The 17398-nt window shown below is 32.9% G+C and overlaps 1 protein-coding gene across 1 annotated transcript in view; it reads right to left on the minus strand.

Moving 5' to 3' along the window:
- Window positions 1–729: 729 nt before the first annotated feature.
- Window positions 730–17398, minus strand: part of PDCD10 (programmed cell death 10) — a 21968-nt gene continuing 5299 nt past the window's right edge. The window contains exons 2-6 of the mRNA XM_006774181.2: window positions 11514–11631; window positions 10106–10232; window positions 4359–4437; window positions 4103–4185; window positions 730–1786 (exon numbers count right to left, since the gene is read on the minus strand). Of these exons, the coding sequence (XP_006774244.2) occupies window positions 1705–1786; window positions 4103–4185; window positions 4359–4437; window positions 10106–10232; window positions 11514–11592 (450 nt within the window). The 5' untranslated portion in view covers window positions 11593–11631 and the 3' untranslated portion in view covers window positions 730–1704. The remainder of the gene's footprint in view (window positions 1787–4102; window positions 4186–4358; window positions 4438–10105; window positions 10233–11513; window positions 11632–17398) is intronic.

Raw genomic sequence — 17398 nt, forward strand, 5'->3', positions numbered from 1 at the left:
CCCACAGAGAAGGTGCTCAATGTCTCCTCGTCTTCCTTTCCTTGGGAGCCACTTTTCTGTTCTCTGGAAAAGTTTCTGACTAGGACCACATCGGCCTTTCCCCACCAAGATTACGTAAGAAACTGAACTATCCCGAGAATAAGCCTCCTTTCTGGAGGTAAGTTTCATGAAAAACAAAGACGGAGATACTGGACAGTGGAAAAAAAGATAGAAGAAGGCTTATGAAAACAGATGAGCTGTGACATGGTAGCTAATTTGTTCTGTTAAGGAGGTAAAGACAGCAGGAGGAAGTACTGGTGTATGTTAGAAAAGTCTGATAAAAAAATTACATGTTATTTTCATATACTCATATCTATTTTGCAAATGACCACCCATCTACTTCTAAGAGTAAATAATAGTTTTATGTAAAAAACAAATAGTATTAAGATAAACAATTCTATTCTTTTTAACTGGCTTGGAAGAAAAAAAAACAACATCAATTCAATAAAATGTCCATAAATTATGAGATTTCATCCAGTAGTCTGTTGTTTTGCTTCTTTCCACATATTTTCTGTTTACAACTAACAGGGCAATTTATTCCTTTTCTATTGCCAAAGATAGCAGTTCTTTTAAAATCTTTTTGAAAAAGAAGAAAAATTTAAAAAGTAACTAAATTCATTATAGCAAAAAAATTGTATTGCCAACAGAAATGTAGTTTAACACTTAAAATCTTTATAAAAAATAAACAAATTCTAATTTTTCCTTTATTTCATAACTGAAAAATGAAAATGCTTATTTACATGAATATTTGATACATAATTTCCTTAATACTTCTCTATGGTGAAATAAAACTATATATATATTTAAAGAGAGTAAATAATATTAACACTCATGACAATTTCAAACCAATGAGCATTGGTATAGCTTCAAATTACTATTAGTTGTGGCTATTCTTGGGGAAAAGGCGCAAAGCTTATTAGGGCCTACCACACAAGAAATACTTAATTTTACATTGTCAGAGTTCAAAAAGTGGCATCATAACGTGAAAACACTATAAATTGACATCTTGCTCATATGTCTCTTAAAACAGGCTGGAAAAATAGTCAGTACCCTATATAAATAAAAAAATATTTCCATTGACTACTTTTTGCCCAGAGTGATTAAGGACAAAAAAATAAAAATTCTTGATGCTTAATTATTTGATAAACTGCTGACAAGCTCCCATTAAAAGTTCTTTAGACATTAACCCAAGTAATCTTGGTCTTATGGTTATATATTTATATTACATATATATATATATCAACTTTTTCAAGTAAAGAAATGTTTAACAGATGTAAACTATTTATTGAATATTTGCCACCAAATATTGTTAAATACATTATCTTGCAGCATATCGCTTTCAAGTTAAAATGTCAGAAACAAACACCAATATTTACAATTCTTTTAAGGAATGTTATATAATGACACATTAAGGCGTAAATTCTTTTGGCTTATAATTCTTAAAAGAATGATAATAGCAAAAGTGATGCAAAATCTTCAGTGTGAGATTATGATTAAGCTACATTTTACAAAAATATGGTGTAAGATGGCAATAATCCCATTCAACATCCTGGATTAGATCCCTTCAGGAGGGACTGATAATTTATACAGTCAAACTTTAAAATTTACAGATAAAGGCAGTTCAATACTGCCACTGAGAAGTACATCTCTTAACATATACAACTTTCAGGCCACAGTTTTGAAGGTCTGAAGTATCAAGTTGGTTTGATGAATTAGTCGGTTGGCACTCATGAACACATTTATTGCCCTGTTTGAAGAAAAAAAAAAGAACAAGCATTAATTTTATCCAAAAAACTCATTCTTTAAAAATATTTATACTAATTCCACCCAATAACAGTAGCAATGAAATCAATTTAGAAAAAAAAGGTCGAGAAAGTATGGAGTATCATAAATTTTATTCCAGATTGGAATTGAATGGAACTCAATCATTTGAAACTATCTAGGAATTACTGCCCCCTAGTGGTTCTGGTTGGTAATTAGGTGTTGGTGGGCTGCTAATGATGGCTTCAGAACCACCAGGGTTCATCTATAAGTCGAACAAATAACTGATTCAAATGTAGTTTCCCGCTGTGGTTCATAGAAGTTGCCAAATTAAAATCTGCATTAAGTATTACACTCAGTCTCAAAATCTATATGGCAATGGGCACTATAAATACTAAAGAAAAACCTAACTACTTTCAAATAAGATTCACCTCAATCGCTCATACCTTCTTTCAAAAAAACAAATCTGAGAATTCTAAACTGCTTTTAGAATTAATCTACTTTTAAAACAAAATAATCATGCAGTTTCAATATTTTGGAGCTGACAACATATATGTTCTTAAAAATATGTTGTGCTGTACCACATTTCCTATCAACTCATCCTCATGCAACTAGAGGACAGAGCTGATGCCCTTGTCCCACCATGTGGCCTTATCAGGCTTTTAATTGCATAGCTAAAGATTTTATCTTCATCTTAGACATTTATCAAAAAAGAGGGACCCCAACGAATTAGTTGAATCAATGCAAATTCATCCCTCTATTGAAAGATGGATCAAAGATCAGGCTGTTGTAATAACTTTCAGTTTGAGGAAACAGGTACAAAACTAATGGCACATTATTCATACACAACTAATTGTAATTTAAAGAAGCTGCTGAATGGAGAAAAAGTAGTGGCAGGAAGCCTAAATAATCTATATGCCTGTTAGAACTGTTAAAAAATTGAAAGTAAATCATTTCAGATTAATGAAAATTAGGCTCTAAATGAATTTCTATCTTTTAACGTGCTTTTTCCGTGACAGTTCTTAATTAGTGAGAAGCAGAAATAATGATCCAAACATGTAAATTATTCTTTTAATGTGTTTTCTGGTTATTTGGGCTTAGCAGAGATGAAGGAAAAACAGATGCAAGTTTATTTTCAGAACACACCTGCCAGCTTATTAAACTAAATCATGAAGGGGCATTTCCCTGAGACAACCTGAATAGTAATATGGAACAACAAAAAACCACTAATACTTTAGCTCAGTATTTTAAATTCATAATATAAATGTAGATATTTTGACCTATTTGAACTATAAAATATAGCTTTAAAAATCAAGACCATTCTAATATACTATCTTATTATTTTTAAATTTTATTACAATAATATTCAATAATTTGGCACAGATACAGGGATTTTAAGACTCCTATAGGATAGCATGATAGGTCATGCCAACTATAGCTGAAGTAGTCACTATTTTTCTAATTTTAGAAATGGTTTTGTCAACAAAATTTCCTGAATTTTACTTGATACAAAAATTCTGTATCAGGTTCAATGTCACAGAACACATGGCCTCTGCATCACCTATACCTTTTATGTACATATCTATAGGTAAAAACACATAAAATATTTGGTTTTCTGGGGTGTTTAACAGCCAATTGTATATAAATTGAAGAATAACAAGCCATTTACCTTTTCAGTATACTTCCTGTGAAAGTGTCTCCCCTGCCAGGACAATGAATCGCAACCTTTGCAGCACTGTGAAGTCACCTAGTACACTTGTATACAACTCCTGAATCCTGGTCCCACTCTAAGCCAACTGAGTCAGAATCTCTGAAGGTGGGTGGAGCCAAGGCACTAGGATTTTTAAAAACTGAACTCAGGGAAATCTAATGTGCAAACAGGACTAAGAACCGTTGTTTTAACTTTAGTGCAGCAGCTCTCAACAGACCTAACATATCACTATCATCTGGGAACAACTTAGAAATAAATGCAAATTCTTGGATCCATCCTAGACAATGAGAAATCTGGGGGTGGAACCCAAAAGCGATTTGTGCTTTAACAAGCCCTCCAGGAGATTCTGATGCTACCAAGTCAAAATATTTGCTATCTGGCCCCTTTCAGAAAAAGGTCTGCCAACTCCTGTCCTAGACTGGTATGGCTGGATTATCACCATTCACTTTTTATTTTTAACAGTTAGTAGTTGGTAGACCTTTTTCTGACCTTGGCACTAGAGTAAAAAGACTTTAATTTATATGGTTTTAGTATAATACAAACCATATGATTTAATTTTAAAAGAGAAGGATGATAAGTAAAAGTACTTACTTGCCATCTTTAAAATAGGTTTTCAGAGTATCACTGAAACTTTTGGAGTACTTTACAAATTCTTTCTTTTGGTGTTCAAGTGCCTACAGACAACAAAAACAATTAAGAAAAAAATGCTAAGTAAGAAAAGAGAAATAACACAAAAGTCAAAGTCAAAGATAGGAGGTTATTCCCAGTAATCAAACCATCTTAGTATTTAATTCAATAAAATAACTAGGTGTAAAATAACGTCTAGGATGGCTTCTAGTAAACTTACCCTGCGGTTCTGGTATTGATATTTCTTGAAGACATTATTCACTGTATCAAGAAGTTCTTTTATTGCACTAGCAATATCCCTGTGAGTTAAGAAAAAAGAATCTTCTTAAAATCAGTTACATTTGAAAGAAGTCTGTATATATATTTTTAAAGAATCTTTATTGTTGAAAGCATTACACGTGTCCCTTTTTTTTCTGTATGTCTTTTTAAGAATTACTAACCACACTGTTAATTACCATACTAACACTATGTCAAGAGCAAACATCTGACTGGCTGATTGAGTGGGGGTTTTAGCATGTACCCTCTGTGATCCTGACTTCTGCACTGCTGACCACACATTCCACATCAACTTTCCCAAATTATTAACATTTCTTTCAGTATTATTGACTTAAATTCAAAAGAATATGCCTCTGCCTCTCATCTTTTCCAGTTATAATTTTTCCTTTCTCTAATATAGCTGACTTTAAGTTACTACATACTGTTTTTCTATCTCATGAACGAACAATTATATGAAATTTTGCTATTACATGTAACTCATTTCTATATTTACCAACACTCCCAGTTATATACCTAATAATTTGTTTTGAAATACTTACTCCTCAGACATAGCTCTTCTCTTGAAACATTTACCTCTTTCTAACAACCACGTATCCACCCCTTCCAAACCTATATTTATGTATTTAAAGTATATTTAAATTTCTGGGAGAGCCAATATCAGATTATTTTCTATCTTAACCTTTCCAGCAATCTTTCAGGTGTCCGCCAAAGGCTGTGTACACACTTTAAATGCTGGTAACTCACTTAATTTTCACTCCTTTTCAAGTTTAACTAATTTGAAATAATGGGTGAAGCCAAACGAAGCTTTGACAAAGAAAATTTATCCATTAGACTATTTTATGGGGATACATAAAAGATGAAGTTTACTGTCCAAAACTGGCAACAGTTGACAAACTGAGGGCACACAAATACCAAACAAAATGATTCTTGATGTTTGCGATTCCAATGCTTCACGTTATCAGCATTGCTTGGACCAGAATGGTCATCAGTTTGAAAATGGTGTTGACAAAAACAAAACAAAAATTTAATCATTTCTATAGATTCTTTTAAATTTTGAAAATGAACTGTAAGTTAATAAACACTGACTTTATAATCATTCAAAGTGTGTATACATTTTTAGGGGAGACCCTATCTATGCATCAATATCTTCCTCCCCTTAAGAGAAGAAATCTTTTTTTTACTATCCTTCCTATTCATGTAGTGTTTTTTTCCCTGAACGCTTCCTGTATTTTATATCTATGCTCTTTTCATATTCTAGCTTAAAGCAATCTTTCTTGGTCAAACTGAACTTAACATAATTCTGCATTTATAAGTAGTCTCATATTCTCTAAGGCAAGCTTTCTCTTCTTCACATCCATTCTCTTTGCTGTTCAAATGCAATCCAAGTGTGAATATATGAATTAGTAAGATATACATCCAGACTATCCCAAATATAACTTTATCATTGACTTTTTAATCACAAATGTCAGATTTCAGTTATTTCACACCTATAACAATCTTTCTGCTTTGCTATTAAAGAAAAAAGAAGGTTCAGTGTGCAGATTGTCCAGCTTTCTGGACATGTGTGTGTTTCACAGCATATTTCTAGTAAATCAGCATGTGGAAATTCTAAAAGTTGTAGATAGGATTTTGGAATGAAGAAATATATTTTCGCCTATTCTAAAGTAGTAATGGCATTTCAATAAATACTTACTTACTACATCCTGATGTCAAACATCAGCCTCAGGCTGAAACATTAAAATATTACATGTTCAAATAAAACGAAGAATTTTACATATAAATGACATTTGTGGACTCGTGTTTTTGTCTCTAGTTTAGTAAAAACAGTTTTAAGTTATATAACTGTTATTTCATTTGTAGTTTTAAGCAAGTTGAATTCTGCTATATTGCTGTGATGGCTGTAAGTCCACCTATGCTTAATAAAACGGAGTCACGTGACCATCCTATTATGTGAGAAAAATTACAATTTCCACAAGTAAAAAATGTCAGATCTCTGCATATGGAAGATTCTTTAAATTCACAATGAACCTACTTAAAACAAAATATAATGCAGCAGATTACAGTGATCAGAGATCTGTTTACACACAGCCGTATTTGTGGTATACTTTAAAATTTTACTAAAAAGAATAAAAATGTACATTCAGTGTTAATCAACATGAACATATGTTCCATGTACAATGATAATAGCTGCATTCCATAGGTCAAAAGAGCAGTTCTGAAATTGGCAGCTCCCTCCCTCACCTAAGAGAAAAAAAAAATGGCAGGGGCAGAGAAGGGAAGGGTGGGTTTAGTGAACAGTACTCCATCCTACTAATAAATATTGGGAATCTGTGCTTTAAAAGAAAATGGGGGGAAAAAAAAAGGTCCCCAGGTGATTCTGCTGATAAACCTGGTTTGGAAGCCACTGTGTAGGAACTCAGAACCTAGAGCTAAGGTTTGATCTATTATTCGCCACAGCACTTTATAGAGAACTAGGCTGTTTATCCTTAGGCCTGGCCTTCTCTAAAACAACCTATAGCCGTTTATGTCAAATATTATGTCATCTGTATGTTCACAGAACATTTTCTTTTATGGAACCAAGGAAGTTAAATTATATTAGCAAATACCTGAGGGTTTGGCTCCAAGAAGATAAAGTCCCCGCAGGCCTGCCCGTCCCCTCCCCCTCCCCCCCCGCAAAACATACAGTACTTTAATTAAAGAACTAGGGAAAACTTGAGGGTAAAAGAACTATAGTGTAATTATATGCTGAGTTAACGGTTTCTATGACAAGGGACACACGAGTATTTGCAGCTATTAAGAGGGGTAACTTTGGGGAAACATAATACTGAAAGAGAGGACAACAGGCATCAGATGAAATATAAACATACATCCTATCAAAAAACTGCATAGAATAACAGAGTTTCTAATCACATCACCCTAATTTGTGTATGTTTATGCGAACACTCTAAAGGAAGGAAATTCCTATGCTGTATGTTTGCTCTAGACAGGTCAGCTCTGGAAAAGCTAATTTGAAGCTATCATGGAAACCAAACCATGGCGAATATTTTGCCTATGAATATGCAAATGCAGATTATAATGAGTAAATAGATAAATGCATAGCGTTCTGGTCTATTAAATCACAAGTCTCTACTAGTCATCCATTAATTGGAATGTGTCAGACTTTTAAAAGAATCCCATGAATTAATTTTATAAAATATTTGCATAAGCTCAAATGTAATCAAACAGAAACATTCATTAATCAAAAGTACTTTAAAATATTTGTTTGCTGGATCATTTTTCCTAATCAACTCCATAGAGAGAAATTGAAATAAACAAACCTTACTTCACAATGCCAGAATGTGCTGTCGGTAGATGCTATTTCTTTCCATTCTCACAACTATTACCCTCATCTTCACAGGCAGAAACTAGAAATATAGAATCTAAGCACCTTATCCAAGGTCACAAAGCTAAATATTGAAGTGGAGATTCAAACCTAATTCTGCTAACACATACAAAATTATCGATATTTATTAGCTGACAGGATGTTCTTTCTACTCTGGTATAACCTATAACATGTATAGTGCTTAGTATAGTAGGTATTTCATACATACTTACTGAAAAATGCTGCTAAAATAAATAGATAAAGAGCGTAACTACCTTAAATGTGAGAAAGTAGAATATCTGAAAAGAAAGATAATTAAGTGCACAATATGTGTGGCCTAAAGGGTAAACCATTTTCATGTTGCTAAAACTTTTAACCACCAATTTGTTAAACAATGTAACAGTGGTAATAACATATCAAAATCTATCTTTCTCTCTATCAGATCAGTAATACAAATAATTGCAGTATTAGCTATGTATGCTAATTCATACATTGTTGATTAGTCTCAGAAATAAAAACATATTATCAACAAACATTCCATGGCAAATTATCCCTAAAACGTTTAAAATATAAATTTTAATTGCCAATAATATTAATTCAGTTGTGCAGAGTACTCTCCAGAACTGAAGTATGACTATTGTTCCATAAATGAGAGACAAGACCCCTAATTCAGCCTCTGTCAATGACTATGGACAAGAGTCTTAGGCTCTTGATCTCAACATCCTTACGATTAAAATGCAACTGCTAATAAAGTGGTTTTCACACTGTATCTCTCTAGGGCCAGACTGGGATTAACAGAGATGCTTCAGGGATTCCACAGGGGGAGAGAGGGAGTCCAAATAGCAGGATAACGACTCCGGGTCAGTCACTTCTATCCTGGCTACAATGACAACATTGTTCTCCCTCTCACCTACTGGCATTCTATATAATATGTCTTTTATCAAACTTCTTCCAAACAATAGAAACTTTTCATTCAATTACCAAATTAGATCAACACTGTGAATCTGTAGTAGGGAAGCAGCAGAGAAGACCCTGGAGTCAGTCTACTTGGTTTCAAACCAGGCTCTCCCATCTTACCAGCTCTGTGAACTTGGACAAGTTATTTAATTTCTGATGCCTCAATTTCCTCATCTATTACAGGGCTTTGTAATAAGTTAATATGTTATAAAGTATTTTAAAAAGTGGTTAGCATGTAAGTTCTATATAAGTGATTAATATTATTAATATAATATTGATTCTGTAAACCTCTACTTGAATGACCTGAACCAAAATTTGCTGAAAATATTATTTTAAGAATGTCAAATCTTCACAGAAGTGTAGTACACATCATCAAAACAATTTTAAACTTAATTATTAGAAAATTGTAGAAGTAAGTTTTTTAAACAGCTGTGTTTGAGATCATTGACAATTTATCCTTTTATGGACCAAACATGTTTACTTTATACCAAACTAAAAATCCATAAACAGTTGATTGTCTTCCTTCTTCACATATTAAAAATAGTTTAAGGAAGTTGGGGCTTCTCACTAATGGCAAAATATTTACCTTAGGGTTTGTATCCCATTGCACAGATTTTGGCTAGTCAATGAAGCCTTTATCATACCTTCCAGTCCTCAATTAGAAGACTGAAGCAAGGGACATTCCTTGATAGCTGGGTTGGGCAACCATCATGAACATTTTCTAAAATGGGACATACTTCTCCCTCTGTATCACTCAAAATAGGTGCCCAAACTAGTTAAAATAGCATTTTGCAATGTAAATTACAAAGAATACCATTTCTGAGAAATGTTAATATTTATTCCAAGCCTTCCTAAATTCTTTAATAATATGAAATTTCATACAATCGCTAAATCTTTCCTTTCTAGCAATTTCTAGCTGTGATTTCACCAACAGATTAACAGCATGACTGCAATTATTCCAAGATTTCTGTTTTCTATCCACAAAGAGTACATGACTTATCCTAATGATTTGTGCCATTTCTAAAATAAAAACAATGGTATCCTTTGTTATTAAGCTGTATAATTTATCCAAAACTTCTTTATTCACTTTAGTCTGACATTTAATTTTTCCATGTTTTATGTAGTTTAAACTATATTTCAATTTCTGTACATTCCATTCAGTTTTAAAATTAAACACTCTAAACAAATGTCACTGTATTCTGAAATGAAATGACACAGCTTAGAAGTTAATAAAGATGTAGCATTTAAAACCTCCAAACTTATTTCAAATTAATATTTTAATTTAACATTTATGTCATACTAAAATGAAATATCTAGAATGAGAGGTTCCTATGAAGTGCTTGAGAAAAGAACAAAAACAAGAAATTGCTTACTTGATTGTCTGGAGAAACCTCACCCTGTCATTGATCTCATCTGGGATCTTACTGAGAATCTGTTTAAGTGCCCGTGCCTTTTCATTTAGGTCCTGGAATTCTGGCTCTGGTCGTTCAATCATATACTCTGATAAAATAAATGCATAATAAAAAGCATTAGGCAACTCCCTGTCAAATGCAAGTCTACAAATTCCCAATGTTGGTTAAGAGGGTGAAGGAGGGGAGTAGAAAGGCCAGATAACCAGGAAAGACAAGGTTGCAAAAGCAGAATTTGTTAAGAGTTCACCTTAGTTTGCTAATAACAGGGCTCCTACGAAGTAAGATAACAGAAGATGAAAGACTAAACATTTTCAATTTGGGATAAATAGAAAGCCCATGAAATAAAAATAAATAAATAAAAGTAAAAGGGAGTCTTAATCAAATTGATCAAGCCCCTGAAGATACATTTCTCAAGAAAATCTTAATGACGTTCATGACAAATATGACGGTGATATGTACCTGCCAATGGGGAAGATGAGCTTAACCAAGATCTTTATACTGAATATTCAATGTCTCATTATACCAAAACCCAAACAACCTATTAAAAGTCTTCAGCACGTTCTTGAAATCTCACTTAAAAAACACACACCAGAAAACACTACCAAAAATTCAACACAAGGGTTGTATCACAGAAGAGTAAACTTAGAAAGGAAGTTTAATCAGACCTGGTAGAGGCAAAAACATTACTAGTAGATTCATTGTAGACTTGGAAACATTACAACCCTACCAACCAATACAACCTGGCCTAACAGACTGGAAATGTGTAAGTGTAGAATAATCATGAGGACTTTCTTATAAATTATGGAATCAGTTAAAATATTTCCTTTTTTTCTCCCTCAATAAAGATGGGAATTTTTTCTTATTAGTGGGAAAATGGGTACTAAATTTAAGTGAAACCCATTTCTGATTATTTAAAAAGCAAAAAATGAGAAAGAATGGTTATTATATTGTCCTCTCAAGTATGTGGTTGAATAAAACACTAAAGTCAGAAAAAACCCTCATTAATTCACACTGATTTTTGCATCAAGTCAACACAAAATTAAAAAAACCAACAACATTCCACAGAGTTTATCTTTTGGCAAAACCAGAACTCATCAAACATATTCACGGGGGGAAAAGTTAAAGTGTACAACATAAACAAACACTTTACTTCAAGTAATTAAATCTGAATCTGACAAATATAAAACAGAAAACAAGAAGTACTTTTATAGGCCCCCCACCCCAATATTATCACAATACTAATAAGAAGAAAAAGAAGAGAAGAAGGAGAGGGAAAAGAGGAGCTAGAACCTTTTGTCAAGCAATAAAGATTTGGAAGAAATGCTTTTCAACAACTGTAAGAAAACTAAACAAGACTCTTTCTGATTACCTTCTACATCATCAGCTGCCATTCGAAGAAGTGATTCCGTGAAGTTAACTTCTACACTTTTTTTCTCTAAAATTTTCATTATGATGTCTTGTGTGAGTCCTGGATTTTCTTTTTCAGCCTATAAGGAAGAGAAAGCTAGTTTTGAAATGTAGAAATGAAATCAGAATTTTAAAACTAAAACTTAAATGTTTAGAAGGTTTGGGAACTTAAACTGATGAACCTAGAAAGGCAGAAATCTTTGTAAAGCGGTGATGGTATCACTTCTGTTTGATAAAACTTAAACATCAGTAACTTTTTATTACAGCCAATGTCTATTTTCCATTTGAACATAAAGTACTTAACATTTCCTACTTCTCCTTTACATTCTCCTGAAATCAAACTAATAACAAAGATAGAAATAAACATGTATTTTGGTAATCCATCAATTACTTTTTTTAGTAGCTAAAATAGACTAAGGATTTTTAGATTTTTTTTTCATTAGGTAATCTTTCAACTTGAGGATCTAGCAATTAATACTCATCTCACCAGTATTTTACAGATTCTTTGCATTTGAATGAACAGAATGTCAGGAATAGCAAAAATAAAACAGGATTACTTTTGCAAGTTTTCTTGAAGATATATAATCCCTTAAATGCTTTCCCATACAATGATTCTCACTTTCTGTTTTCTTTTTGTAGCAAGACTATTACCTTCACTAGTTTTCAGAACATTATTAATCCTTTTACTACCCTGAGCTTGTTTCACTAATGAGTTTGCAATGGTTCTATGTTACTCCCCAAGGCACTAAAATCGTCTAGTCATTTCAGTACTGAGCATAAAGAGTTCTGAGTTTACCAAAGTTATTTTTCAAGATTTGGGTTTTCCCCAATAATTTTATCCAATTTTATAATTGTTCTAAATTTTATAATCACACTATACATTTCTTTTAGGATGACTGCCAATTTTAATCATTATGGTGATGATTCTTCATCTTTCTTGCCCTGATATTAAATAGAAAATAGAAACAATTTGTGATCTTAACTATATGGCGACCTATTTGTTTTCTTATGTGTCAAGCACATTTAATCTCTGCCTTTTCAATTGCACTCTGGCATCACTACAGATCCAGCTTTCTTCTGTACCTATTGCTCTTCCATTATGACACATTGTTTCTCGATAGATTTCAGTATAAAAAATTAAAATGCTGTGGAACTAAATGGGAAAAGAAAATACACACATTTATTTCAATCCTGAGATCATTTTTAACTGTTGTCAAATGTTCTTCAGGAAAGTCACTTTGATATATAATTAATAACAATAAAGTGTGTCTTACTGAATTACATTTTTGTTGTTGTTGTTAACCCTCACTCGAGGGTATTTTTCACTGATTCATTGATTTTTAGGGAGAGGGAAAGACAGAGAAAAACATTGATGTGAGTAAACAAATCGATTGGTTGCCTCCTGCCTGAGCCCTATCCAGGGCCAGGGTAGGGGAAGAGCCTGCAACCAAGGTACGTGCCCTTGACTGGAATTAAATCTGGATCCTTTGGTCCGAAGGCCGATGCTCTGTTCACTGAGCCAAACTGGCTAGAGCTGAATTCTATTTCTTTTAACTGTAGTGCCCCAGTTACTCATGGGGGATATGTTCCAAGATCCCCAGCAGATGCCTGAAACCATGGATAGTACCAAACCCGATACAGACAGATGCTCTTCAACTTATGACAAAGTTATGACCTTATAAGCCCATCACAAATTGAAAATATCCTAACTTGAAAGTGCATTTTATACACCTAACCTACTGAATACCACAGCTTAAACAAGTCTACCCATACTCAGAACATAGTATCTAAAAAATGCTGATAACACAGTACACTGTAGAGTGCTGGTGTTTACTCTCATGATGGAGTGCCTAACTGGGAACTGAAGCTCAATGCCACTGCCCAGCATCATGAGAATATTGTACCGCATATTGCTAGCCAGGAAAAGATCAGAGTTCAAAATTCCAAGTACAGTTTCTACCAAATGTGGACAGCTTTCAAACCACTATACAGTCAAAAAATCCTTAAGTCAAACCATAAGTTGGGGACTGTCTGAATTATGTTTTTCCTATACATACATATCTATAATAAAGTTTAACATATAAATCAATTAGGAACAATAAGAGATCAACAATAACAATTAAAAAAAGAATAATTCTATCAATGCACTGTAATAAAAATTATGTAAATATAGTCTCTATCAAAATATCTTATTGTAACCAACCCTTAACTTGCAGTAAACGGCTTGGTGTCATTCGTTTCAGCAGATCCCTTGCTTAAATCTTCACATAGTCTCAATGTTTCCTGTGTACACATTTTTGTTATCAATTGGAACATTTTTTGTTCATGTTTTCCACCCACAAATTTAGTGACTTTTTAACTTAACTAAATAAACACTTACCATGCACTGTGGCTATAACTTTTGCAGTTTGAGATGGGACAGCAAAATTTACACAAATTCCTTTTTCTTTCTTCACAATTTCATGAATAGATTTGTTTTTACCATTGACCTTAGCAACCTGGGCATATACATTTTTTTTTCTTTTCTTTGTAAGTCAAAAACTTTCACCTTTTCACTTAAAGGAAGCACATTGTGGTATATCTCTTTTGGCATATCCCAATTACCAGTATAACTACTTTTGAGCTTTGTGGCCATTAGTAAGTAAAATAAGGGCTACTTAAACACAACCACAATACCATGAAAGACTGATGTGATCACTGAGAAAGCAACTAAATGTCTAAAGGCAGGGAGCATATACAGCACAGAGACACTGGTCAAAGGGACTGAGCAGGATGGTGTGAAATTTCATCCCAATATCCATAATGGAACAAAATTTAAAACCTAAGAACTTATTATTATTTCTGAAATTTTAAAATTTATAAATTCAAAATCAAACCATAAATTTATAATTTAAAAATTATAAAACTTATTATTTCTGGAATTTTTCATTTAATGTTTTTGAATCACAGTTAAAACAGGTAACTAAAGTGTAACTGTGGATAAGGGGAGACCACTGTATAGTCAGTTTTGATTTTTCCTTCCACGGATTTATTTAAGGTAGGATCTATTTAATTAAAAGAAAACAAAAGTTGCCTTTAAAAGAAAAGCTATACAAATACAGTATAAACTTTATGAATTTGGTGAGCTGACACAAAATTACATGTACGACACTATTTAAATAAGCCAGTATTTGATAACTGGTTTATCTTTCCTAAGTACCATTAAATTATCAATAACACATTATTTTGGGGGGCATTCTCTATATGCTTCCAGACAATGCCTGCAGAAAACAATCTCTCTGATTAAGTTATAATAAGGTGCTGAAAAAAATCAAATGCTGAAAGCCTGACAAAAGTTTGCAATATCAAGTTGGTCTGGGACCTCAACCTGCCAAAGCTGAAACATTACAGAGATCTCGCAGAGGTCCCTAATGTTTTAAAGTCAGTGTTCTTAGTGTCAAAAGAAATACCTAATAGTACTGTGTATTAAACAGTCAGGTTCAAACAACTTAATACTGAAGGCCTAAAAACATAGTAGCCTTTAAAAAATACACAAATTGATAAAAAAATATTTAATTTTATTCTTCAAATAACTATAATTACTTATTTTAATGAGATCTGTACACCCTGCTGGGCATTGCACAATGTCTCAAATGTTGGAATTCGATTGGACACTACCCTCATTTCCTGTTGTACATTGATTTCCTTATGGTACTTGCTTTTTATCACAGCAATGACCAAAGTCCAGCTGACAAAGACATGACATAACTGAAAGGAATGTAGTCCAATCAAACTACTACGTTGAAACAGCAAACTACTGCAAGCTAGTAGTTAGTTCAGTGTCAGACTAATGTTGAATATCACCGTGTGTCTTTAAAATTTTTAATTACCTCATGACACCTAAGATATTTGCTATGGGGTCCCAGGGTGCCCTGGCACATAGTTTGAGAATAGTTGCCTTAGTATCTTCTGTCTGAACTCTTACTTAGGCTACATTTTATTTTAAACACCTTAAATTTATCCAATGACTCTGACTGACAAAATAAATAGATCTACCGTTAAACCAGAGACTATGTACCTCCAGGTTTCCCCCTGCCCCCAAATAAAACCTTCAACTCTATGAGTATATAATTTTTATGAAGGATTCAACTGTGAGAAAAAACTGTCCGCAAGGGCAGTAATATCCAATCTGTGAATCAGTGATTCTCAACAGCACAACCTATCAGAACTTCTAGATGGGAAAGGAATCAAAATCAGAATATATAATTACTAAAATTATTTTATCTTGAAATAAATTATTTCAACCCCTTTTCCCCAATAACAAAAATAGATACTAAAGCTTGATAAATATAACTGTTGTTATGGACCAAGAACTGGAAATATGCATTTAAATATATATAAAAACAAAAATCTTTATCTTTCTAATGCATGCCTTCCTTTAATTTCATTTGAAATTTAACATATTAAATGTGAAAATTAAGAATAAACCAATGCAAACTGACTAATGTTTTTCTCCAAAATAACTTTCACTGACCCCAGTTAAGAATCCATTCCATGGAGAGCAAAATTTACCCATGTATCAAACCAGATCTACCATAGCCACACTTCAAAAAAACGGCTTTTTACTTGTACTTGTGTTAAAACATGAGCTTATATATAAAGACATTACAAAAAAAAGCTTCATGAAATTCATTATTTTATCTCTTTTATGAATGTCATTTAGTATGCCATCTACTGCTTCAGACAGGGACTTCTTTACCAAAATACACAGGAGAAATACTCTCTGTTCTGGGTATCAGGAAAGCTGAAAAACAGACTTTTGCCTAACCAATACTACATTGTGCAACCTAACACTTTTCCTATTCTTTGGTTACACACATGCTTAAAATAGTTGCCATTAAGCCTCCCTAATGACCAAATATGCCATTTAAAATCACACTAATAAGGAAAGAAGGTAAAAAAGAAAAGATAATGGCATTGATTTGTTGATTCTCTTTATTAATCCAATGATTTGCCAAGGATATGTTTTAAAGAAGCTAGTATGAATGTGTACTCAGATACTACATTTTATAGAATATTGAACATATCTAGGTAATTCTAATCCAACATATACAATGTGAAAAGAGAGATGCCAAGTGACATTATCTATGCTGTCAGTTAAGACTGGAATCTATAAGCTAATCTTTGCCATAAAAATATTGGATGGATTTATAATTTCAACTCCAATGAATCTCAACTATAAATTTATTCTTGATCTAAATATTAAAATACTTTACCTAAAACGTAAGTTGTTTTAGCTATTGATAGGAACAAACACACAAAAAGTAAATAAAAATTAAAGTTTGAGGCACCCTGATAATGTATTTTGGGGGATGGGAATAAAGTTTTATATGCAAGAATGCACCCAACATGTAAAGTAGGGGCATCCAATAAAAATATAATGCAAGAAACAAATATAAGCCCCTGTAATTTTAAATTTTCTAGTAGTCATATTCAAAAAGATTTTTAAAAAATGTAATTATGTTAAGCCCTGGCCAGTTTGGCTCAGTGGATAGAGTGCTGGCATACAGATTGAAGGGTCCCAGGTTCGATTCCCATCAAGAGCACATGCCCAGGTTGCGGGCTCGATCCCCAGGATGGGGCATGCAGAAGGCAGCTGATCAATGACTCTCTCATCATTGATGTTTCTATCTCTCTCCCTCTTCCTTCCTCTCTGAAATACATAAAAACATATCTTTAAAAAATATGAAAATCTGATCAATATAATTTAAACTAAATAAATAAAATGAACAAAAATCTGCCTACATTTTAAGAATCGAGTTCAATCTCCCATATTACAATAGTCTTGACTAGTCTTCATTAACATTT

Source organism: Myotis davidii, unplaced genomic scaffold, assembly GCF_000327345.1.
Source record: "Myotis davidii unplaced genomic scaffold, ASM32734v1 scaffold1307, whole genome shotgun sequence".
In the NCBI taxonomy this organism is placed as follows: Eukaryota; Metazoa; Chordata; class Mammalia; order Chiroptera; family Vespertilionidae; genus Myotis; species Myotis davidii.